The sequence below is a fragment of the Paramormyrops kingsleyae genome, chromosome 16, assembly GCF_048594095.1.
Source record: "Paramormyrops kingsleyae isolate MSU_618 chromosome 16, PKINGS_0.4, whole genome shotgun sequence".
NCBI classification, from domain to species: domain Eukaryota; kingdom Metazoa; phylum Chordata; class Actinopteri; order Osteoglossiformes; family Mormyridae; genus Paramormyrops; species Paramormyrops kingsleyae.
Window position 1 is genome coordinate 5,513,287 of NC_132812.1, and position 26,257 is coordinate 5,539,543.

At 40.2% G+C, this 26,257-nt stretch overlaps 1 protein-coding gene across 3 annotated transcripts in view; it reads right to left on the reverse strand.

Moving 5' to 3' along the window:
* Positions 1–25,670, reverse strand: part of LOC111852068 (DNA-binding protein SATB2-like) — a 36,599-nt gene extending 10,929 nt beyond the window's left edge. For 2 of the 3 annotated variants that reach the window (XM_023827582.2, XM_023827580.2), the window contains exons 1-8: positions 25,121–25,670; positions 16,412–16,624; positions 7,170–7,370; positions 3,505–3,631; positions 2,738–2,861; positions 1,382–1,484; positions 1,130–1,180; positions 325–845 (exon numbers count right to left, since the gene is read on the reverse strand). In XM_023827582.2, the coding sequence (XP_023683350.1) occupies positions 325–845; positions 1,130–1,180; positions 1,382–1,484; positions 2,738–2,861; positions 3,505–3,631; positions 7,170–7,370; positions 16,412–16,580 (1,296 nt within the window). In that variant the 5' untranslated portion in view covers positions 16,581–16,624; positions 25,121–25,670. The remainder of the gene's footprint in view (positions 1–324; positions 846–1,129; positions 1,181–1,381; positions 1,485–2,737; positions 2,862–3,504; positions 3,632–7,169; positions 7,371–16,411; positions 16,625–25,120) is intronic. The other variant, XM_072700625.1, reaches the window with a different exon arrangement.
* Between the last annotated feature and the right edge of the window lie 587 nt (positions 25,671–26,257).

Sequence of the window (26,257 nt, forward strand, 5' to 3'; positions counted from 1 at the left end):
TTACATTGGTGTGACCCTTTTGTCATACTTCACATTTAGTAAGCGGTATTATTTTTGCAAGTTTAATTAATGTTGCCAGAATGTCTTGCACTTCTGTACAGTTTTTTTTGCAAGATGAATTGCCGAATATTAAATAAAAGGAAAAACCGGTCTGTGTCTATTTTTGGAATTGCTTCTCATTTTAACATTTAACAAAAATACGTGTAATGTTGTTTCTAGATGCTGTGTTTGTTGCTATTGTTTGGAAAAGTGGTCCATGAGGGTTCATTAAGATGAAATAATGAGGAAGGTGCAGCTGTTCCCCTGCCCACCAGCAGGTGGTACCTGTGTGCGATTGAAGGCCACGCGGGCAAAGACGGCCTGTGAGACGCTGGCGCGCTTCAGCTCGTCGCGGACTTGCTGGTAGATGTCGGGGGAGACGTCTGCGGCGGCTGGGTCGCCGGCCTTGGTGGGGGTGCGGGCAGCAGCCGGCGATGGCGGATGGCCGAGGTACGGGGGGCCCAGGGCAGAGGGGTGCTGCTGGGCCAGCAGGCGACTCACAGCCAGCTGCTGATTGAGGATGTGGGCCATTGCCAGCTGCTGCCGCACCAGCTGGGGGCTCAGCTGGGGGGACAGAAGCCCCCCCGGGGTTAACAGGGGCACTTGGGCACGCAGAGGAGGGCTGTGGTGGAGCGGAGGCTGCTGGGATTGCTGCTGCTGCGGCTGATGGCCTGAAGAGGGCGACTCTGCCGGTCCCTTTACCAGACTCCCTATACCCACTGGGGAGCCCAGTTGGGCTGGGGCCTGCAGGTGAGGTGGGGGGCGTTGACCCAGCATGCAGATGTCAGCCAGGCTCTCCCTCTCCACTGCGGGCAAAGAGGAAAGCAGTGGGCAGGACCGCCATGAGAAATGGAGCAGGGGTAGGGGGAGAGACACCATACTTCTACATCAGTATGGCAGAAGATGATGCAGTTACAAATATAAAGTGTAGGATAAGTGTATCTGAATGACAATCTTGGTTATTCCTAATGGGTTAGTGTTCTACTTTATCCAAGAACCAAGATCAGCTGTGTGCACAAACAGAAGAACGGTCCTATTTTCCGAGTGGAAGGTCTGCCTGCGAGCACGGGGGGGGGGGAGGCAAGCTCACCTTTGATGTCAGATTTTTCTCGCCCAGACCATGTCTTTTCCAGGTAATCCCCTACACAGAAGGCAGACAGGAGGCCACATCAGCAGCTCAAATGACCACAAAACATTCAAGCATTCAAGCTGCATCCACAAGGAAGCTCAAAGGAGCAAACAGATATTCTGAAACAGCCCCACTTCATCCTTCTTTGAAGGGGAGAAATCAATGTGAAAGTGATAACTGCTACTAGAGGTGCAATGGGACCTACTTACATACCTTTGGCTTTCTTGTACTTCTTGTACCAACGGCCAAACTCTTGGCACTTGGAATTGGAGACGTTGGCATAGTAGGAGCTGTTTACAATGGAAGAGATCATGCTCTGGGAAGAGGATGGCAGGTGAGAGAGGGGAGAGTGAGATGAAGAGGCAGAGAAACATTGAGAGAGGATGTCATCATATTGTCCACCTTCTTTAATGAATCCTCATTCTCTCTTAAGAAAAATATGTTAGTTTACACACTAACAAACTGGCTACTGGCTAACTGGATAGACAGCCTTCCGTGTATGAGAGACTATGTGTGTGTGTGTGCGTGTGTATGCATGTACGTGTGTGTGCTTGCACATCTGTAACTGTTTTTGTATGTGTATAAATATGTGTGTCTGTGGTGCATGTCTGTGTTTATCTCTTTCTGTGTATGCGTTACATGTTTGATATGTATCTGTTTAAGTGTTTGTGTCTTTGTGTGTGTGTTTGTAGTACATGTCTGTATGCATCTGTTCCTCTGTGTGTCAGTTTGTGTGTGTGTGTGTGTGTGTGCGTGTGTGTGTGTGTGTGTGTGTGCCCTTTCAGGACTGGTCTGGAAATACATGAGCCACTGGGTGTCACAATAGGCCCCACTTAAGTCATTCACACACATTGCTTCAAACTCAGGCAAATGCATCAGCCAAAAGTTTATTACTCTCATTTCTAACATCCTGTTCCCTTTTAGCAAACAGTCACATGCTAATCAATAGGCTGAGTCAGTCTACAGACCATAATGCTGTGTGCATCTCCTGCTGGGGTAATGCACGGCTCTATTTAAGGGAGACACCAGCATTTCTGGCTTGATTTCACCATTATGGTTATTGTTTTTCCATTTAAACATAAAGTTATTTGACTTGGATTCTGCGTCTACATCTGTATGTTTGTGTTTACAAAAGAGGGGTGTTACTAATAGTAAGTGTGCGACAATGAGTGAGTCATTTCAGAACTGAGTTGCAGCACGGATAGAATTCTGCAGAGTGCACCAGCATATATGAAAAATGTCCTGTTGAGAAGTAATGGTACTGGGTGATTGCAGTGGTGGTCAAAGGGTTACTATGGTGATAGGGTTGCTCTGGTTCCAGACTGAACAGGTCCACATGATTGGTCAGTCAGTCAGGTGGGGGTGGAAGGAAGCTGTAAATGAGTTGCCTTGATGATAAAGATAAGGGTCACTAGCCCGCAATGGTATCTGGGATACCAGTGAGTTGCTGTGTTGTTATACCTGACAAAGGAGTACTAGAAAGATCCTGTAGGTTGCTATAGTACCCAGGAGAAAGGTCACTTGGTTGATACACTAGCTGGAGAAGAAGGTAACTGGTCAGTATAGTACCTGAGATAGAGGGCACTCTTTGGCCAGTGAGCTCTGATTCATCTCTTTTAGCAGCTCCTTGAGGGCATTGCGCACAGTGGCATGGTTCCACTGCTCCGACGGCAGGTCCTCCAGCTTGGAAAAGCTGCAACCATGGAAACCGTGAAGTCCTGTCCTTCCTGTCGTTCCACAGTTAAATTGCTTTTGCTGCCACTACGCTTGGATGGCACTTGTTTCACTGGGCCAGTACAACTAAACGAACCGGCTGGGATGGTTCCCAGTACTAGGATAGTTCACACTGATACTATTACAATATTTCTGCTTCAACACTACATTTAAAGGCAATGTAAGCTGCCAATACTGATTTCCTAGACATATTTTCAGAGTCTTGTTACTATCATACATCATAAATGGGGATAGCTAGTTTAAATTCCGTCATGGTCTAAGCGGAAGGAATACAGTCAAATATGGCAGTTAGGCTTTAGTGACTGGTTTTCTCAGAAGTGTTTGATTCATGTGTGGGAATTAACAAGCCAACCACAAATGTTCCTGCTGCTCCAAGTGGTTTTCATTTAATTCCAAGCATCAGTACCAGTTTATGGGACATTCCCGGACATTCCTGGAGATTATTCATCGGCTCTATAGATAGTTTAAGAACTGCATAAAAAGCCTTAGAGTTAAACTGAGGTCCTCTCTCTGGTTAGTGATGGTACTTGCGCAATGGAGATGCGCAATGAAGATGCCCCCCCCCCCCTCCCCCCCCTCCCATGGCTGGTCCCTGCACTGACCTCTGCAGCTGTATGCGCAAGGTGACCATATGGTAGACATCCAGCAACATGTCACCCACAGTGGCCTCAGAAGCATCTGTCAGGCAGCGGATGGGCAGTGGTTTCCAGCGGCCCACTTTGATGATACCTGAGAAGAGGGAGACAGGATGTGACATCTTCAAGTCAGCCCCAATTAACTTCAAAACCCAAGAATATTGTCAGCCGGCAATCACTGAAATGTGGACACACCGTCACCTTGACCCAGCATCATTCTCACCAGACAAGAGAGATTATGTATCTCAGAGATCATTTCCATGTATGAACATGTGTGTGCAGGGGTAGCTTTGGCGTCCACTGTGAGGATGTCCACACTTAAAGACTAAAGCAAACTGATAAAGCTTTATCTATTAGCCCTGTATCAGTCAGAGAAGAGTCACGACCCTTTGTCTGGTCGATGAGTCATGACTCGTAAACAAGATGAGAAAGGTTTTTATGGCAGGGAAGACGTGCGGGGAGCTTCACCACACCCAGAGATGGTGGGTCAAGGCTAGCATTTGCGCAAAAGCCAATTAATACCTGCCAATAAAAAAAAACAACATTATTTCACTAATAAACCCACTGGCCGCTTTAAAACCTTGTGTGGGAAGAAGAGGGTTTGAAACATTACTTTATATTTCATTGTTAATCTTTCCAGCACAAGTTCTCCTGCCCAACCTGTGACTGGGAATTAGAGCGCCCAGCAGGAATCAGGCCTCACAAGTTAGCAGCCCAGCAATCACGCCACTCACAGCACATCATGAAACCAGATTGCCGAAATGCTGTAACAGCCCAATTCCTGACCTCAGGTTTAAATCTCACTTAATTCTCCCGTGGTTCTCCCAAGAAATAAAAAATACAGCTTTGAGTGGCAACCTTTCCACCTGGGAAATCGCAGTATTCAAGCAAATTCAATATAATGAGGACACCCAGAGCTTTTTAAATAGCAGTAATGCTTGATATTCTAACAGCAGACTTGTATATGTATATGTATAGGGTACATTGTGTCTTTATCTATATGAGAATCCCATATAACCATGAAAGGGTTGGAGGGGCTCATTCTGGTTTTTCTACTTTGCAGATTTCAATTGGCAGATTAATCCACAACAGTTTTACAGTGTTTATCTGGGCATAAAATGCTAGCGCCATTTCAGTCTTATAAAATCTAAGCCAGATAATTGTGCATGCGTGTTTAGTGACTGTTCACGAGTAATATCCCAACAACTTAGGGCCAAAGAACTTAATAACCGAAGTGACTTGAGCTTTTCTATTTTTGGATCTCTGGTTCCAAAAGAATTCAGATATTATGTACAATTCCATTTTAGGAAATAGCTTATACAGTGATAATACATAATGTAGCAACAGAAGCCCTGTATTTCTGCTTAAAACCGTCAGTTTTAATTCACTCATGGAAAGTGATTATGAATTAATCTCAACTATCATGGGAAATTTGCTATAAAAAAATTTATTGTGATCAATTTGGCTACATAGTCCATAATGATTAGGACTGTGGAATGCTGGTTAGGAATGTGGGGATTATGGATTAGAATTTGACTGCAAATAGGGAAACAAAAATTTCAGACAAAATGGCCCAAAACATACATAGTTTTGTTTCTGGCAAAGATGCACAAAGATACACAGTTTTGCCAAGCAAAAAGCTATGAAATGCTACTCCGCAAATAACGCTAACTTTCAAAGTTGTGGCCCTCTGCATATATCTGTGAAAAATCTGATACTGGAAGCCACTTTCCTGGAACAGAAACATCATCATCATAAGGGCATAGGGATGCTGTGCTACTGTAGCCATATCTAATTTAGGCCTGAGTCAAAGATGCCTTTATTGTGGATTTCAAGAACATTATGAAGTATTTAAGTCCTTTACTGAAGAACATGTGAAGCATTAAGTACAAACACACGCTTGTAAATGTGGCTTCATTTTAAATTTATAATATGTATTTATGCAAACCAATACACCGATGTGAGTAATAAAATTTCTATTTTATACATATGTGATTTATAGTTTATATTTCATCGAAATGACACGTTGGCTCAATGTCAAACGCGGCAAACAACAATGGCCACTTACCAAAAATAATTATCGTTGTTAACTGTCTGAGGCCTAAATATACAGATCTGTCCACATGCTTCTAAAAAAACCATCAAGCCTGTATAATTGAAACAAACAATATCACCCGGTTAATTACTGGCTGGTCTAATTAAAGAAAAGCCCTGGTGTTCTGGGAAGAGTTTAAAAATACTCCCGGGAGAGAGTATGAAGGACACAATTCAAACAGGGAGAAAATAGCAGGGGGGATCTGTGTAATTTTGGTTGCAAACCACAAAGAAAAAAATGCGTAATTTAAGCCAGAAATTATTCATTTAACGTAAACGCTTATTTTAAAAAACAAAAAGCCTTCATTTGAGACGTGCAGGGGGGGCCGGGAGTGGCTCGCCCGTTTCATGTCTGTGTTTATGGGCCGACATCGGAATGCGGGGACAGCACGATACCCCTCTCTCCGCCTCTGCTTTTTCTTCTCAGGGCTGAACTTTTTAACCGGCTGGGCGCCTCTCCATTTAATTTCTTTGAGTTCTATGGTGTTTTGCTTAGTCTATGTTTTTCTTGGTTTTGTTTTGTTTTTTCACTATTTCGGCGGGTCGCCTTGATGCCGCTCTCGCTTTCTTTTCTGGGACAGCCAGAGAGAGCGAGACCTCCTGTAATCCCTGGCTCACGTTCCAGCCGGGGCAGTGGGCGGGGCTTTGGCACCCCATCCACAGGTGAAAGGGACACCGGTTCATAAAGATTCCTAACGCATCATTCATCATGGTGTGCTGTTGATGAGGCCCACACTGACATGATTTCAGCAATTATCCCATATGTTACCTGAGGTGTTCTGCATGTGTTTTTATTAGAAACACTATAAGAGTATTTGTAATGTTATAATACGCCATATAAAACAGAGTTCTGTAAAAGCTGCTACACTTCTCACTTCAGTTAAACTTCCAAAATGCTCCACATATCATGAATCAACAAAACTGAGCTTGTTTGTTGTCACCATTCATCAGTTGTTTTTAAACTTCTGCACAATACTTGACTGGGTTCAGTTGAGACAAACTGTCTTCACCTCATAATGTTCACCATGTGCTATAACAATGGAATACAAACTTACTGTGTACCTTTAAGCACTCTCTTACTCATACACAGGCACAATGACATGCACACTCTTTCTTTTATTCTTGGAGCCACCAAAAACCTCTTGTATGATCTCTTCTCTGCTCCAATCCTGTGTTTATGTTTTGGACAGCATTTTGCAAATACTCTCCTTAACTCAGTAGCAAGTGACTCGATCATTCCCAATCCTTTGTCTTACTCAATATGATATAAAGCAGGAGTCACTCGCCATTTAAAATGAACCTTTCTGCTTTGTTTATGCTGAAAAATGTTGCCCACATTGCCACGTTATGACGAAGTCACAGATACACAAATTATTGGCTATTAGTGTTACAGTTCTGAATAAATTGTTTGACCACTTCACATGTTTGTTTATGCATTTGTTTTTTGATGGTTTTTAGCCTCATTTTAAGTGCTTGCTTGCTCCTCTTCCCGCTATATTTCTATCTCTCTCCCCCCTCCCTCTAAGACCTTAACCAACCTTGTGCCTGGGCTGCAGAAGTGTGTGAATAGCCCAAGGCCAAAAGGGCAGTCTCCACCAGCTGAGAAAAGAGGATGTCCCTGCGCACCAACACAAACTCTGCATGCTCCTCCCGCCATTCGCTGTCTGTGGCCACACCCCTTTCAGAGGACACACCCCCATCCACCTGCTCCACCACACAGAACACTGGAATCATCAGACCTGGGGAAACAGAAAGACAATGAGTGATACAAAAATATAAAGCCATAAGACAATACTAGCAGTTGGACAGCCCTATTCACATATTCTTTCAGATTTCAGAGGGCTGGATATTACAGGGGGTGGAGTGTGGCTGAGAACATCAATGGTTTGAATATGTGCAGCTGGTGTTAATACATGGTAGTGAGGATCAATGACTAATGCTGCTTTACTGTTTTATTTATTAAGAAAAAAATCAATAAATATCATAACTTATACTTAAATTATGTGTTTGGTCTCATGTCTTCTAGCAGTAATACTAAGCATAATTTTAAAAAGTCACAATGGCATATCAGTGAACAGTAGTGACAAGATTTTGCACACAAGTGAAGCTTATACAATATGAAGTATACATCTTGAAGTAAATATCTTTTTTAGATATTTTTCAGTCAAGACAAAAAGTTTTGAGCTCATCAGAAATCAAACAGTACCAAAATGATCGCTATTTTCATGTTTTCATCCTCCAGAGTCCAGAGTTATACCTTCATTGATTATAAACATATTAAAATGATTAATCTGACTCAATAGACAGTTGAGTTCAAAAGGAATTTAAGGTTGAATAAAAAGATTACACTTGACTGAATGTAATCTTCCAGCCCTAACTAATCAATCATTGAAGAACTGTTTCAAATCAACTTGGACAACTGTTTTCAATCAACTTTCAGTGTTCTTGCAAAACCACGCTTTAGGGAAAGCATGTTGAGAAGGGAGCTATGTATAAAATAAATTTAATTTAATTTAACTGAAATGAAATATTTTTCATTTTCTCTAAACGGTATGACCAAAATCCCTGTATAACACAATTACACTGCCTAAAGCAAAAATTTCTGTAACTATAACAATGCCAGTAGTCACACGCTGTTTGCCAAATGTACATGCTCAATGTCCTTGGTTGCATTTTAAATATAGGTAAATACAGGAAAGTAGGGTCAAACATCAGAATAAATGTAACCATCTTATGAAGTACAGATAGCATAGCATGTATCATCCAGTCATCCATCTTGTCATTACTTCTCCTGTGGAAATTTGAATTTTTATCAATAATGATCAAAGTGTTCCCCTGCCTCGTTATGTACACCTGTATCTCCTTTCCAGGGGTGTCCCCCTGTCTCGTTTGGTACACCTGTATATCCCATCCAGGGGTGTCCCCCTGCCTCGTTTTATACATCTATATATCCCATCCAAGGGTGTCCCCCTGCCTCGTTATATACACCTGTATCTCCTTTCCAGGAGTGTCCTCCTGCCTCATTATATACACCTGTATACCCCTTCCAGGGGTGTTCTCATGCCTTGAGCTCCCAGACCTTCCCGTACTCCATACTGAGTAAGTGGTAGGAATATGAATGGATGGATACTATATATTTGGTCATAGGAGTTGTGTATAGTTACACACAGATAGAAAATATTCCTGATGAAGATTGATAAAACACATGTGAAAAAGATAGATACCTCATTCAGTTCCTCCCCTTATATGTGTCTGATATCAGCTGTGTTTCTGAGCTTTCCACAGCCATTATGGTCCAATAGTCACTCATGTACCCCAATAACATTTATAATATGGACAAATGTGCAGCTGTTCTATGCTGCAAATCATATGAGCAAGGACACTGCCTAGATGATAATATCCTGTATGTTAGAATTCAGAAATTGTTTGGCTAAAGAAGAAATAGGTAAAAATATTTCAATCTGGCATGGTTTTCCTTTAATGATAATGATAACGACACATTATTTTCCATTTATACAAGCATGAGTTTGGGTACATAGCAGTTCATTTGTTTTCAATTATCCCATCTTATTTTCCTGAGACACACATTTAGCAGAGAGAGTGAAATTTGAGGTCACAGTTCATTTATATGATGTAAGTCACTGTAGAGAAAGAAAATAATATGCCAAGCCACTTTCGATACAGAAAGCCATGCAGCAGTGAGTCACTTTAGATGCAGAAAACCATGCAAGAAATGTCATTTTAAGCCTGTATCTCCTACGAACTGATAATAGATTCAGTGAGGCTTGCTGCTATTTCAGAGCTCCTATTCCCTTCCACCCAGCTGCCAGGAATACCTTTCCCTCAAAGCCTCATTCTGAAAAGGGACGCCCAGCATCTGACAGTTAACAGGAATCCCCTGAAGAAGAAGCGATGACATCAGAGGAGCTGCAGCGATTGGCTCCCTTTCCAAATCCTGCCTGTTAATCAGGCCCAGCTCCCAGAGCGGCCTGCTGCTGTGGAGTGAATTATGGGACACGGGCTTGCGCCAAGTACGCTTCCCCCGACGGGAGGCGTAGCTGTCAGCGGGAGGAACCACACACCACTCGCCTTCCACCCGCATACGTTCCACACCCCTCTGCTCCCCCTTCTCTGTCCAGCCATCTAGTCCTTTCTTGAGCCACTTCTGGCTTTATCAGGGCTGGGAATCGATTTTCCTCCAAAGGTCCCCCCATTCACCGCTACCAGCATTTTCTTAGAATGCTCAATATCCTTCATCCTGTTAAATTATTCATAATTCTCTTAAATTTAACAAATGGGAAGCAAGCCTTCAAAACCCACAATGAGTGCGCTTACTGTGTCCATTCATCCACTGTTTGCTTTCTTCAAGTGGGAAGTTTTCCAGTGGGCAGTGTATTAAACCTGTTGCTGATTGACAGTATTCAGTAATTGTATGGTGGCTTTTGGATTCTCAATTTTCCCCTTCGCCACTAAAATAGCTGGCTACAGGGATATTCCAGTGCTGGTGCAGCAGAAATATCTCAATTTTATTCCATTATGCACCAGAGAGAAATATACAACAAATGTTCTGTGAAGAGAAAAGAAATGCAGCCTCAGATATACCAAATGCAAAGATAGTTCAAGGAGGATGTGGGTGAATCAAGGTCACTTGTTATTTACATTAAGATAATAATGGAAAACCAGTAACAAATCTATTCAGACAAAGAACATAATTAGAATTTCTCCTGTCATATACAATTCATGTCTTTAGATGTAGCCCCAAATCATCACAATTAGTAGCCCTGTTCCTGTGTCAGAAAATTTTTCCTGTTCTTAACCGCTCCGTTTCTACATCGTTTTAGCTTTTGGCTAGTGTGACAAATAAAGGGACTCTACAAACGAAGACATGTAGATCCATACATAATAACACACACAGTGGAACTGTATTACTGTCACAGAATGGGGTTTATGACAAAATCCCAAAAGAATTGTTGTTGTGCCCATAAAAATCCAATGCAATTGTTATTCATTTCAGATTTTGCAATTTCATTTTATTGAAATTGGCCATCCGTGATCTTCTTATTTTCTGCCAGACTTGAATGGATCACATCAGCAGTTTAGCAAGATTTTCAAATCCCAACTGAATCAGAATGTCAAGAGGTTCTAAGTGCCTGAAATGCTCAGGTTCCAAGACAGAAACCATACTCCAAACTCCACTTATATTTTCCACAAGGAGCACTAACTCTTGACAGCTTTAGTGACAGACTAAATCCAAGAGCTTAACTCATATGCGGCCATAAAACACAGCACACATTATCAGCTTGGTTGCTTTATATGTTTCGCATGTGTAGCTGCATGCTTGGGTTTGTGTGCCCATGTGCATGTGAATTTGCAGACCTGCGTAAAACAGCCAGCACACCCGGCACCATGCATGAGACCTGTGACGAGGGGGTTGGTACACACTGCTGTGTGTGTGTGGCCTGCTTCTCACTGCCAATCTGTGGTTTTCAGCAGACACACCGAGTTTCCTATCTTCAAAGTAGGGCCCTCATTAACACATGCCAGCCACTCTGCTGCCACTGCCATTAAAATGATGGGAAAGACCCCCCTGCCCTCCCCAGCTGGGGGGGAGGGCTTTACCCTCCCACATTTATAGTCTACATTCATCCATTTACAGAATATACTCTTGTCTAAAGCAGCAAAAAATTCTGGTACCAATAAAGCATCATGACAAGAAACACCAATAGAAAAAAATGGACAAAAACAACAAACAAAAACAGGGACATGTGCAGTCTTGATAAAAATCAGTGGATGTTTTATTTTATGCTGTTATTAGATTAACAGAATCTTACACCGGCAAAAACCACAATTTTGTACGTATAATATAAAAATATAACGTTCTTTTCTGTTCCTCATCAAAATATATTTTTAAAAAGTAAATAGCTGTGGGCTTCATTTAGAGTCCTCAGAATCACTGGATGTTTTATTTGATGTTATTACGTTAAATAAATCTGTATCTAGCAAAACTGGAAAGACATAATAACCACATTCAACTGAACAAAAACTGTATACATTTTTGAAATGCTGGCTCCACGTTTCCTTTATGTGTGTCATGTGGAGGGAACACAAAATGTAACACACTCCTTTGGTCCAATGCAAGGAACAAAACTCTGGGCTAAAATGAAGCCTTTGGTCTGCAAATGAAAACCTTACAAAGGCAGTAAGGCTCCTCTAGAGGCATTTATGCAGAAAACAATCCTAAGGCCAAGTAGCACAGTCCAGGAGGGAAGAACCACTGAGACGATTAGAGGTGGCAGGACCAAAGGATCTAAACTCTATTTACATTTCCACCCCTTCTGTATTTCAGCTTTCTCATTTAGCATCACGCGGCACCTCCTGCCACTTATAATTACTTCGTTTTAAAGAAATTAATATATTAGAGGCAAATATGTATAAAAGCAGGGTCTCCCCTAGGATTTGCACTAGCTTTTGGTCCACGTCCATGATCACTACAAACTTTCTTATCCACGTTTCTTATCCCACATATTGCCATAAACATCTTAACTGACTTCCTTGTACTCTCTCACTTATATATTTAATATACTTCATGCTTTTCATGCCATGTCCCTTTGTTATTTGATTCTTTCTCATTTTCTCTCTTTCCTCTCTCGTCCTGGTTACAATTTCCTCACAAATCCAAATGCTGCTATTTCCAAACATTTGCCCACTTTTTTTGCACACTTTTTCACAGATTTTGGAGATTTTGGTGTCTTCTAGAAACCACATGGGTAAAATGTTGTCAGTATTGAATGCGTTGCAGAATCTTTTTCTAATGTTTTGCAAGGAGGGTTGTTGTGTTTCCTATTTGTATACAGGAAAAAAATGTACAGTGACATGGGGAAAAAAAAGAAAAAAAATCCTTCCTACATTTCTTTACAGCAGTATGTATGGCATTAAATTAGTGCCAAAATGTGCGCGCATAAAAACCACGCTCGCGATCAGAAAACCCATGCTCTCTAAACGCTCGCGTTTGCACAGCACTCACTCGCTCCCTAGGCGTTAAATTAGTGCCAAAAGTCGAACCACGCGCGCATGTGCGCTCGCTAACTTAACCACGGTCAGTGACAAGTTATCTTCATCTTCCACCAAAGCAAATGAGAAGGGTCTGGCTGCAGATCTCCACCAGGAGGATATCCACTAGAGGGACGGAAGCACGTGACCTCCACTAGCGAATCCGGACATGACGTTATGCAAACATGCCATGGAGGTGGTACCAGATATCACATAACCCTCACACACAAGCCAGACTTTAACTCGAACGAACAGAAATCTAGTCTTTTAAAGTATACACTTATTATTTTGGTGATCGATTTAAATTATATTTAACATTGGAAACGGACGTTAATAATCTATTTTAATTCTACAAGAAGGGACGTTAATAGCATATGTTAATTTTATTATTTCGGAACGTGTGAAATTCTTACTTTAATACGGAGCCCCCGAATTCCCATAGGGTTTTAAATCGTGTGCGCACAAGTTATTCTGTGCGCACATGATAATTTACTCTGTGTTTGAGGCCGAGAGTAATATGAAAACTATGTCTACCAAAACTATGTCTCAGCGTCTAAACAAATCGAACTGGAGAGCCATTCATTTACAGTCAACAAGTAACTCCATTTTTTTTAATGCTGCAAACTGTTTCTTTGGTATTAAGGCTGAATTATACAGTCCGTGTGTATGGTCGTGATTGAGGTGAAGCGACGACAATAATCATAATAATAATACACTATGATAAACAGGTACAGTAAATACAATAGGTGTCAGTTGTCACGCCCCGATCGTGCCAATCCTCCTGTGCCACGCCCCCCTCGTTAACCTCATGTGGATCCCCTGTGTTTTACGGCTGTTTCTGATTGCTGTCATTAGTCCAGTGTATTTAGTCCGCGTTTCCGTTCGTTTCCCCAGTCCGGTCATTAACTTCAAGTGTCTTGATGTGTGTTACCCCAGAAAATAAATCCCTTTTGTGCATATTCACGGCTTCCTTCGCCTGCTTCCGCGTTTATCGCATGACATCAGTAAAATCAAAAAATGTTAGTTGAACTCGGTGAGGTGAACAAATCAGCAAACTGATTAAAGTTGCAAACATAATCTGTCTTAACGCAACCGAACAAAACATCAGTGTCAATATTAATATGCATAACCCTATATTCCGTCAATTTGCTAATCATATTCAAATAATCAAAAATACTACATGACTTATATAACTTGGTCACAATTTATTGCACGCAGGCTCTATTTTGTGCATGTTTAACATTGTTGACACTCATGTTTGGTTCGGTTGCGTCAAGATATACTATGTTTTCCACTTTACTCGGTTTGTTGATTTGTTCGCCTCACCTAGTTCTCCTAACATTTCTTGTCATTACTGACAGCTATTTATTGTACCTGTGTATACCTGGTTTATTATTGACTACCGATAATGAAGAAAAAAAGTATTGTTCTTGGCGCCTATTCACACGGACTATACCTCAGCCTTAATGTCAAAGTAGTGCGCGGCAGCGTTGTATTTACTCCTTCCAGTAATATTAATTGCAAGGCTATTGTATCTTATTGTACCCTAATGCCAGGTCTAGCAAACATAGTACGGCGTGCTGAAATAAACCTCTTACATTAACATGACAGCTATACGCAGCTAACCTGTTCCTTCCAAATAATAACTTGTGCGCAAAAGACAATTATTTATAAATGTAGTTATAAATTTATAAATATATTTTTTTTTTTCAGTAGACACAGTCAGTCTAAGCTTAAGTATTCAATTTAAAGCTAAATTTGGAGAAGAAGAAGAAAAAAATCACCGGTCGAATGCTACCGTTGTTGCTTGTTCTACCCACTATTTTCTTTCGACAAAGCTAAACACTCTCCCACTGACATTAAATCCAGGCTGTGCGTGGAGATCATGTGATATCTGGTACTGCCTCCATGGCGTAAGTTTGCATAACGTCATGTCCGGACTCTCTTGTGGAGTTCACGTGTTTCCGTCCCTCTAGTGGAGATCCTCCTGGTGGAGGTCTGCAGCCAGATGCTCTTGAAGCAAATAGCCAATTGTAGTCAAAATTTTAAAAAACCAATCGAAGGAACGAGATATTAGCCACTGTTCCCACCTCCAACGTGTCAAAATTCATCCTGTTGAGCGAGCCAGTGCTGTGCAGACGCGAGCGCATAGATAGGGTCCAGCGAACACGAGCGCGTAGAGAGGATGGGTTTTCAGCTTGCGAGCGCACACGCGCGCGTGGTTCGACTTTTGGCACTAATTTAACGCCGAGCGAGCGAGCGCGTGCTGTGCAAACGCGAGCTGGTAGAGAACGCATACGCGAGCGTGGTTTTTATGCGCGCGAGTTTTGGCACTAATTTAACGCCATAGAATAATACACTATGAGAAAGAGGATAGCAATTAATTCCACCTGTCCCTCACTGCCCTATTTATTAATGTTCTTTATATTTGATTGGCAGTAACTCCTAATAAGATCACCCCCCCAATACTATCCAAAATACAAGGTATGCATTTGTGTCATGTGGTTTCTTTTCATAGAACCACTGAGACTTTCCCATAATTACCTTCTTGCACTGCCTTATGATTGGTCCCGCTGAATAGCACACTACCTTATGATTGCCCCGCTGAATAGGACACTACCTTATAATTGGTCTTTGCTGAATAACACACTACCTTTTGATTTTTCCTCCTGAATAGCACACTACCTTATGATTGGCCCTGCTGAATAACACACTACCTTATGACTGGTCCTGCTGAATAGCATACTACCTTATGATTGGTTCTGCTGAATAGCACACTACCTTATGATTGGCCCTGCTGAATAACACACTACCTTATGACTGGTCCTGCTGAATAGCATACTACCTTATGATTGGTTCTGCTGAATAGCACACTGCCTTATGATTGACCCACTGAATAGCACACTACCTCATGATTGGTCCTCTTCAATAGCACACTACCTTATGATGAGCCCTACTGAATAGCACACTACCTTATGATTGGCCCTACTGAATAGCACACTACCTTATGATGAGCCCTGCTGAATAGCACACTACCTTATGATTGGCCCTACTGAATAGCACACTACCTTATGATTGGTCCCGCTGAATAGCACACTACCTCATGGTTGATCCTGCTGAATAGCACACTACCTTATGGTTGGTCCTGCTGAATAGCACATTACCTTATGATTGGTCCTGATGAATAGCACATTACCTCATGATTGGTCCTCCTGAATAGCATACTACCTTATGATTGGTCCTCCTGAATAGCATACTACCTGATTAGCCTTGCAGAATAGCACAGTACCTTATGATTGGTCCTCCTGAGTAGCTACACTACCTTATGATTGATCCTGCTGAATAGCATACTATCTTATGATTAGCCCAGCTGAATAGCACAGTACCTTATGATTGGTCCTCCTTAATAGCACACTTCCTCATGACTGGCCCTGCTGAATAGCACACTACCTAATGATTAGCCCTGCTGAATAGTACACTGCCTTGTGCTGCATACCTTATTGTGAGTCTGCACTGCTGCTACCATGCATTTCTGTTTTCAGTTATTCATTTAGTGACTGATCCCAATAGAAATTCAGTAAAAATGAAAAGGATCCAATAAATAAATAAGTAAATCAAATACCAACAACACACAATAATCCCACCTCCATGGGTTTCCAAACCTAAATTCCCCATTCAGTTTTATTTGCTGTTTTGCTGAGAGAATAAGTGAGAATTCCAGGCATTGTACCTCCAAGGGGCCTTGGGGGGGCGCCGTTGTGACTGCTCCGTGGTCCAGTGGGGCTCCCATTGAGCTCCAGGCGGGTGATCTTCCCTGGTGGGGGCCCACTGAGCTCCGGGCTTCCACCACGCTGCTCAGGGCTGTCCCATCGCCGAGGGCTCTCACAGCCGCGCTCCATCCCTTGCCAGCCACCAAGTGGAGCTCCCACCAGAGAATGTGGGCCTGCAGACAGGCAAGAGAGTTGGGGAAATTGATTGCGTTCATTTCTGTCCTTGTCAACTGATTTATGAGCTTGCTGCTGCTGAACTTGCTCTTCAAAAAAACTCATACACCTCTTAAATTTGGTGATGATGGCAAGTTCAGTATCCCAGAGCAAGGGCATGCATCCAAATCAATACACTCAGCCACAGAAAAAAACAAAAAAAAAACACAAATACACACAGTTTAAAGAATGGAGATCGCCAAGCACATGCACAGAAAATCTAGAGGGAACAGAAATATAAATAAAAAATCATATCATGGAATATGCAAGCATAACTCCAATGCAAAGCAAAAGCTTGATCTATCTGAAAAAGAAACAGTGGAATGAGCTGCTGTGGAAATGTGCTCTGTAGTTTGTTTACCCTGCTTTTCCTTTAAAAAGCATCTTCCAGGTATTACTCATTTAGCTGGAATAGATTTCACTGATGTTTCACAGCATATTCATTCACAGTTACTTTGTATGATTATAATAACATATGGACACAAAAATAACTATGGTAGATTCAAACATGCCCTCTCTCTGTAAACAGAAAAAAAATACAGAACAACCAATGCCCCCTCACACACTCAACTGTAAAAGATCTATAAGGCTGAAAGAAGCTTAATGAAAAGAGGAGAAAGTTTAACTATGGCAGAGACAGCAAGTATAGATGATAATATATGATTTCCTTCTCTTCAGTGGACAACACTAGTGACATTCATCCATTCAGATCACCTGTCCATTATGCATAATCACTATATATAATTACAGTGGTACCTCGGTTCTCGAACTTAATCCGTTCCGGACTCCGGATCGAATCCTAAAAAGTGCGAGTTCTGATCGAATTTTTCCCATAAGAAATAATGGAAAACAAATTAATTGGTTCCCGGCCGCCCAAAATTACAACTAAAAATGTTTCCTTTTCTTTTTTTTAAGCATTTAAATACAAAATGAACAGGATAAAACAAGAAGAGCATTTTTTTCTTAATGGCTTCCAAAACGATAAAGATCTTATCCCAACATTACCCCTGTCCTGCCCCGATCGTCCGCTCCTTCCGTGTGCCACGCCCCCTCATTAACCTCGTGTGGGATCCCCATGTGATCAGCTGTTTCTGCTTGTTGTCATTAGTCCTCTGTATTAAGTCTGCGTTTCAGTTTGTTTCCCCAGTCCGGTCATTGGGTGCGTTCAACTTGCTTACAGCTGACTTAAAGCAACGCATTCTGATCCTGACGCAATGCATTACGGTTAGATGTATTGCGACCTCTCACCCGGCTGCACAAACTGGGACCGCCTCCATGAAGACACACCTTTGCCCTTAGAGTTTAGTTACACGCATGACGTTTGTATCCCAGGCAGTTCCGATGCGTAATCTGCTATTTCTCCCGAATATCACGTAAAGCAGTGAGAACTGGTTTTCAGTGAATTTACCTGGTAAAATAAAGTTTAAATAAATGACATAAATGCTCTAATAGTACACGTAAGTTAGTGGTTTATTAATTGTTAGTTACTGTAATGTTGCGCTGCTTTATTTGGTTAATCGTCCAGTCTGTGAAGAAGGCATTCAAGTAAGAATTGCATTGTAGTATAACTCATTTCCTGGCGCGTACAATTTATATTGTTCACGGTTCGACTTCTGATATTCAGATCGAGTTCTAGGTCAAACTGGTTTGTTCGACTTTCAAGAAATTCGAGTTCTAGTGAGTTCCAGAACCGAGGTACCACTGAATTTCTATTTTTTTCTTACCCCCAAAAGCAAGCCCAGGCATTTATGCGCTTGTAAAATTCATCTCCACTCCAATGCCACAAGTCTCTCTTCTCTTCTCTGCATCACATTCGTCTGTCCACAGTTACACAAGATTATACATCCAAAGCTCCAGTGAATGGATGGGAGAGAGTCATCCCCAATCGGCATGTCATGCCATGATCCAAATCCCTCAGCAGTATCCACCTTGCTAGTGAGGTCCTGTCAGATATTTGTGAATTTTGTTGGAAATAAATGCACAATGGTTGCTTCTGATAATGCACCATACACCTTTCTCCTCACATATACATAGGTCCACCATGTCCTCTGAGCATCATCTGAGTGGAGCCAATCCGATTTAACTTATGAGGTAAAATGTTATGGTGTATTTACATATGAAAATTTCTGAGGCTAACAGACTAACCCACACTCCATACTCCAGCATAGAAAGACAGATTGCGGTTTATCCCCTAAGACCATGCTGTGTGATTTGGGAGTGGTTTGAGGTGAATTCCGGTGAGAGGGCTCAATGACCTTGCTCCCCAGGGAAAGAGGGGCTCCTTGCTCCCCAGGGAAAGAGGGGACTCTTTCTTTACAGCACATCTGGCCAACAGGAGGTGCAGTGGTTAAGCAAGGAAACATGTGGCTTAAAGGTTGCTGGTTTCAAGCCCACACTGGAAAGCAAAACCTGTTATACCCTTAAATCGAATGCTTAACTGGTATTGTTCCAGTAAATGTCAGGTTACTCTGAAAACAAATTAAGCAAATTAGGCAAAAAAAAAAATGTAAAAAAAGTTTGTATTCTTTATTAGTTTGCAACCTTCAGCCTACACACGCAGAACCCAGGGGAGCTGAACCCTTCTACAGAGATTAGGAGAGAAGATGTGCTTCACTGAGACCAACAACATCTGCCTTCTTTTTTCATTCTTACTACCACTGTTTGAATAAAAAATAGCTTTCAGTTCTGCACAATCTTGCTTATACTCACTCAGATGGTAAATGAATAGAGGAAGACAGGCAATATTAATATGATCATTATATGAACATTATAAAATATAGAAGTTTCTAAGTTTCCTTCCAGGGGTTCCATTTAGGTCAACCATAAGAATTACTATCATAAACCATGCTGGCTTTTTAATATAAAAGACTGTTATAAATCCCAGGGGGCTTTATTTACCAGCAAACCTGGCAGTTCACATGTACATATCATTTTTTGTTGAAATACAGTTTCTCGCATCTGTTGTCCCTGGCTTCTTACTCATTTTTAGTAATACTACTCTTTCACTATCCTTTTTTTCTCTCATCCACACACTCCACAAGATATTGAGTATTCAGACTCATACATACTTCTTTTGATGATGCAGTAAATTAACGTCATATTTTCCACAAACTCCTACAGGGAGTTAAATGCACTAAATATTGGAGTAGGGGACATTCTAAAGATAGATGCAATGTATAAACACACTACAAACCGCTTCATTCCACTTTTTCATTAACGCCACCAAGTTATTTACGCCCCTGTGGCGGCATGAAAATCTACATGTGAAACAGTTTCTCAAGCTCACGCAGATAGCGTCCTGAGTAAAGGCAGCCGAATCCGCAGAATGTAAAGGCCGCGCGTGCAAGCCACGCCCACCTGCCTTCGGTGAGTGACGACAAAGCCAGAGCTTTCATAAGGAATTCCGGTTTGCCCTGTAGCGTCTGTAGCGGTCACATCAGCACATGACCTCAGGTCCCTCTATGAAGTGGGCAAATTGTAAACTTTGGTCTGGGGGTGGTAGTTCACTGCCTGCCGCAGAGCAGATGTGTGCAGTTTAAGTCCTTTACTGCCCCTCTAACATTCGATCAACACTGCATGCCTGTTTTCAAAATAGTAAAAATGCTGGGGTTTTTTTCTTACTTTCACCGACAAAGATTGGGATTATGGTCATGGGATGACTATCATACTGTCATACTACAAACCTACTTCCACTTGATTTAAACATTTAAACATAAACACGCTTAAAAACAGAACTAAACTCCATAAAAAGATTGTGAAGACATAGTTAAATCACCCATTGTCCTCATATTCCTGTTAGTACTACATAGTCTAACTTTATAATCATTTTTAATAGACGGTGTGATCAAGGCCGGATTAGGTTTCGCCCTGGAACGATCTTTTTGGGGACGGTAACTTATTTTTATTTATTTATTTATTTATTTATTTATTTATTGGGGGGGGGGGCACATAATATCAACACGTTGCTTTCTTGGTGTCCAATTGTTTAATTGTTTTGTATTACTGATTAATGTATGTGTCAGTCGTCTTTATCATTTCTCGTTCCCAAAGATGATTATGGGGATGCAACTATAGACGTTGAATTTATTTAACTATAAGCATTTTATTTGTTTGTTTGCTGAAAAATTGCTGTTGATGATGAACGGGTACACAAATGCAATTTGTTCAGTTAAAAACACTATTCTACACTGTCTTGGAGAATTTCACTGGTAGGCTATAAATGAGCAAAATTTCTACTTTTCATATTTTTGCAACTACACGTAATTTCTAATATGAGAAAATCTTGGGAATTACGTGGATGTATATTTATGTAATAAGATTTTATAACGGTAAATTGTCACTATAAAGCTATGCTATATTGTATTGAATGTAAGTCCAACATTTTCGTGTCACGTGACAGAAGTTCGTTGTAATTATCCTAAAACGAAAACATTAGTCAAGTTCGCATACACCAAATCCATTCTAGTTTTCGCCTTTTAAAATTATTTTTGTCACCTTAAAATTCATCCAACCATCCATCCAAAAATCTCTTATGCTGGTCAGGGTCGCTGTAAAAGAAAAAGGATTTTCAGCTATAGGTAAATCCCAAATTGACATGGCTTCCATTTGTGGAGAACAAATGAAAGAGAATGGTGAATTAAATTATTCATAATAAAACACGAAAAAAGAATAAGGTCCATCTATCTATCCATTTTCTATACCCATTTATCCTATTGCAAGATCGCGGGGCTCAGGAGCCTATTTTTCATTTATAATATTGTAGATCCCTAAAGACTCTTAGGAAATAATTATTGCAGTACATGCTGCTCACTGATCCATTTGTAGCTTGGAATAGGTCAGTATTTTTATTATTATTCATGAAGACAATGAAGACTTGAAAAGAAATTTACTAGACTATATGAAGTCTCCTGACTTCATGCAAAGTGAGCGATGACGACAGCTATAACCATAGATGTGGCACAAGTTACGCTGAGGCTGATGGTGGATGTTGAGATCTACAAAAGTCGATCCTAGCCAAATCAATTCCATCTCTTTTTACCAGCTCAACTTCATAATCACCGACGACGTGCTATAAAAATTAAATGAAATGTTTTCGCGAGCTTTTTCGTTGGACAATTAGGCTACTCACAACTATTTGAATAAAAAGACAGAACTTAAACAAGAAGTGCACCCTTTGGAATCCCGTTTGTCTCCTTTACGACTTCATATAGCCCACCTTTCTTGGGCACTACGTGTGCTTATGTAATGAACCAGCATTCAGGACGACAGACTTAATGCGCTCGTCGGCAAAGGATCCTGTGGATTCCCCTAGAAATTATCTAAGAGCGTAGCTGAAACCAAAAAAGTTATCAGTGCTTGGGCCGGGGAAATGCATGAAATCAGTAGACACTTTTGAAGACTTTGTCAATCACGGTGTGGGACAAAAGGTCTTATATTATAGTGATTCATTTACTGAGGTAGCCTATAGACGAAATAGAAATAATTGTAAGCGAAAACCCATATGAAAGATGTATTGCCGTGCTAAACCCGTACAAGCACAACATATTAGACAAAAACCTTTAGCACCACCCTATAATTTTTATTTGGTCATTTATAATTGTTTCCCATTCATCTTAGAATCGAGCTAACTCAGACGGCAGGATTTATTCGTATAATTCAAACGTGAAAACCCCAATGGTAAAATGAAAGCAAGACTCGATTGTCACTAATACAAAGTGGAATCCCATAAGCTTCGGGATATAACATGTTACATTGTAATGCTGCACCGTAACTTTTTAGTACTTAGTTTTTAGGCCTAAATTGACTTATTTTCACTACTAAGAGCTGGAACTTAATGTTTTAACTAATGCGCCTAAGCTCTATAACAGTATCATCCCACGAGTATTACGTGTCGTGTTCGTGCTATTAGCACATATATTCCTAGAATCACAAGATCAAGATTAATAAAGTCTGTCTCTCTGTCTATCTATCTTTTGATAAGGTCACGACCATTTCAGCAAATTTCCTTTGACTGTGCTGTTTTTTTTAAGTCTTAGTTGATAATTTAATTTATACAACTTATGCCACAGTCTATAAATTTACCATTTGTACCACACTGGGAACTTGTTATGTAAATCTGTAATCTATTTTTTCTTAGTTGATCTTTTATAGTTAAGGTACTTGTACCATTGGAACACGTGACGAAAAACTGAGCCAAACAGTCAACTACTGGCATGTTGTGCAAAGGCCTAAGGAGCAGGTGCCATTTTAGTGGTCCCGTATACGAACGAGATACTTAATTATATCTTCCTTAAAGTCCTTTATCTTGCACTCAGTAGGCTTATTCCGGAACCTAAACATTGATCCTTAGTTGAATTCTAGTTTTCAAGTTTAACTCCTTCTGAAGTTTGTTTTAGAATATTAATTTGCTTTTTACTTCATTGCATTTTATGATTCTGTTTTAGAGTAAATGCCATTGATGAGTTCCATAATGAAAAATGAATAAAGCAAACTAACGTTTTCATATTTTACTCAGCTGTAAAAATATTATATTCCAGTTATAGCGAAAAAGAAAACAATCCCTCGATGTTTAGATTAATTGTCACACATCTACAATATATAATAGGGTTTCAATGCTTTTTTTTGCCTTTTTACTCGGTAGTTGCTCATCTCAAGGCTATTATAACTACTAGTAAAACGTGATTAAATATTGTCATTGAAGAAAGTTAAGACATAAATTATGCTGGTATAACTAGTTGTGCTATATATTACCCAGCTTTCAGCACAAATATTAAAATATTATAATACATTTAGTTGTTAGAAGATGGATAATAGTGTAAATTTTTCAATTTGCACTATGACGACGCTAAAAAACACGACCCTACGCACAAAAAATCAGTTTGACCTGAAGTGTCCGTTTCTTTCTGCACGATTTAAGTTGCATAGCGATACTTCAAATTAGTGGTTTGGCTAAGTCGGTGCTTCCCGCGCTTCACTAGTGCTGTTATGTTAGGATGAACAAAAATAAAACAAATAATTCCGCACAGTAATGCTCTCGATATTTAATGATATATAAAGGCGGTGGACAGATGAAATCCTTTCAGAAATGAATTCCTTTAACCCTGTTTTATAGGAAAGTTGCATCCCACCAAACGAAATGCTATAGCTTTAAGTCACTGTAGCAAATTATTGTAATGTCTTCTCCTTTACATTATTTAGGCTCAGTTAAGTTAATTATGTAAAATAAACTGATAAGATGTTTGTTTCAGTTCAAATTTAAATAAACTTCAAACACTGCTATGAGAGATATCTATGATGTCAAGAAGCTTCTTTATTTCATGAATAAACAGCAAATTTAAATGATTTATATATTTTTGGTATGTTCTGTAAAGACTAAATAAAAAGCTATAATTATATCATATTATTATACTATAAAGTTTATTTTATGAAAATTTTGCTGAGAATATAAACAAATTAGTTTATTATAATCGATCGCAGGATTATAGACAATAACCGCAAGTTTTTTTTCCAATATACTACTTTTTGATAAATAAAAGTAGTGTGTTTTTTTTCTATTCGCATACATAATATCAAAATAATTATGCTGTTGACCGAATACAATACCTTTCCAGACTGGTTGTATACGAAAGTATCTGCATTGATATCTTTCAGTATGTTCATTAAAGCAACACATTGACTTCTCTTTCTCAAAGTGTGTCATACTATTTGTTAATCTGTAAAATAGTATGAATTATTTTGATGAATTCAAATATCATTAAAATCATTATTACTGCTTACAGCTGTCATGAATTGGGTAAAATAACAACGTCATAAAGAAAAGTTTTTGGTAGGTTACAGTTAAAGTATCTCAGGTCAGGGTTAATTTAGCAAATGTTACAGTGCACATGTTACTACTAAGGATAATAAATATTCATAAATATTATAACTGCTTATGCTAGAAGGAGCTGGAGAAGGACGTAGAGCTCAAGACTGGAGTACACCGCGAGTAGGATGCCAATTATTATTATTATTATTAATATTATTATTATTAGTAGTAGTAGTAGTAGTAGTAGTAGTAGTAGTAGTAGTTTTATCCTTACAGACTCTTTGTTTTATCTTTTATTACAGCTAGATGGTCTGGCAGAACAAGGTTAACTACTTTTTATATAAGTTGGGACCTCATCAGGGAATTTGCAGAATGTTATAATCAGTGATGACATGACTGATCAATCCACGATGACCTATAACACCCTGCAAATTCTCTATGTGTTACTTTTATCTATATGTTGCTCTATAAGACTTTTGCATAGGTGTGTAATCAGTACAAAATGTTGACTCCAGACTGGAACAATATAGGCTACAAAAAATTTATAATCGTAGATTCAAGTTAACGGATATAAGCCAGTTAAAACGGTTAAAATTCCCAGTATATCAGTAACTATCGATGGCTTCTACAATAATAATAATAATTTACTTACTGTTTATGTTGTGTCTGTATCTTGCCTGGATGGCAAAGGGATCCTGTCCATTGATTAAAAGTATTGAATCCAGGGTTGAAACTTAGGTTTGCTTCGTTGGATGGGGAATTGATCGGTTCGGAAGGTGATTCCACTCACAGCGTCTGATTCACGGAGGATGAAAGAAATTGTATGATAGGATAGAGATTGATTGTGTATGAAGCTGAGAGAGCGAAAGTAAGAGTGTGATAGAAAGAAACTCTCACACAATCGGCTCGCCGTGTCGCAAAGTGGTCCCACAGGAACACAGCACCATGCGCCAGTACCGATGGACGATACCAGAAACAACGGATCGGAAAGCTCCAGTCACCGCCGTTTAGAGAGATTCGTCCTCTCCACCCGTTCCGTTTCTAGCGAGTAAAATGCTCCAGGACCTCTCTGTGATAGGGAAAAAACGGAATGGTCTGAAATGAAACCTTCAGAAAACAAAAGTCTGAGAAAACATGTATACTCGTCATGCACTTCAGATTTCACACAGAATACTAGGCATCTTGTTCACAGTTTCTCCCCTTGCCTACAGGACCGCTGACTGACAGATATTATGAGAGAGAGAGCAGCGCCGAATAGAATGGGGAGGGACATGAAGAGAATGTGGGAGAACTGGCGCGGTGGTTATCTTAGTCAATTAGTTGTCACATTGCGCGATTCGTCGTCACCTAAGTATGCTGGTGCATATTGATTTTGTCTAAATATTGGGTTTTAAATAAAAACCCCGTTTTAACATGAAGTTTAGTATGCCAGGATAGCGTTTAAATATTTTCAGGGAACACAGGTCCATGCCTATTTCGACGTTTAGAAATATTCCGTAATTTTTTTCTAGTGATGGTCCTATTGGGCTTTAATAATCTATTATTTGTTTTTATTATTTTGCCTGATTTTTTGCTTAACTATTAATTGTTCATAACTCGGACGCCCAACTTACTTTCATAACTCCTAACAACATGACGTGTTATTGAGTTACCTAATAAAGAGATGAGTGAAATGCGCGGAATCTCCCGCTCATCTGACTGTTTTATTAGATACCTTTGGTAAATAAAGCATGCGCTGTCAGTTGAAATGAGTTAATGCTCAACCACACACTTGATGGACAGATGTCAC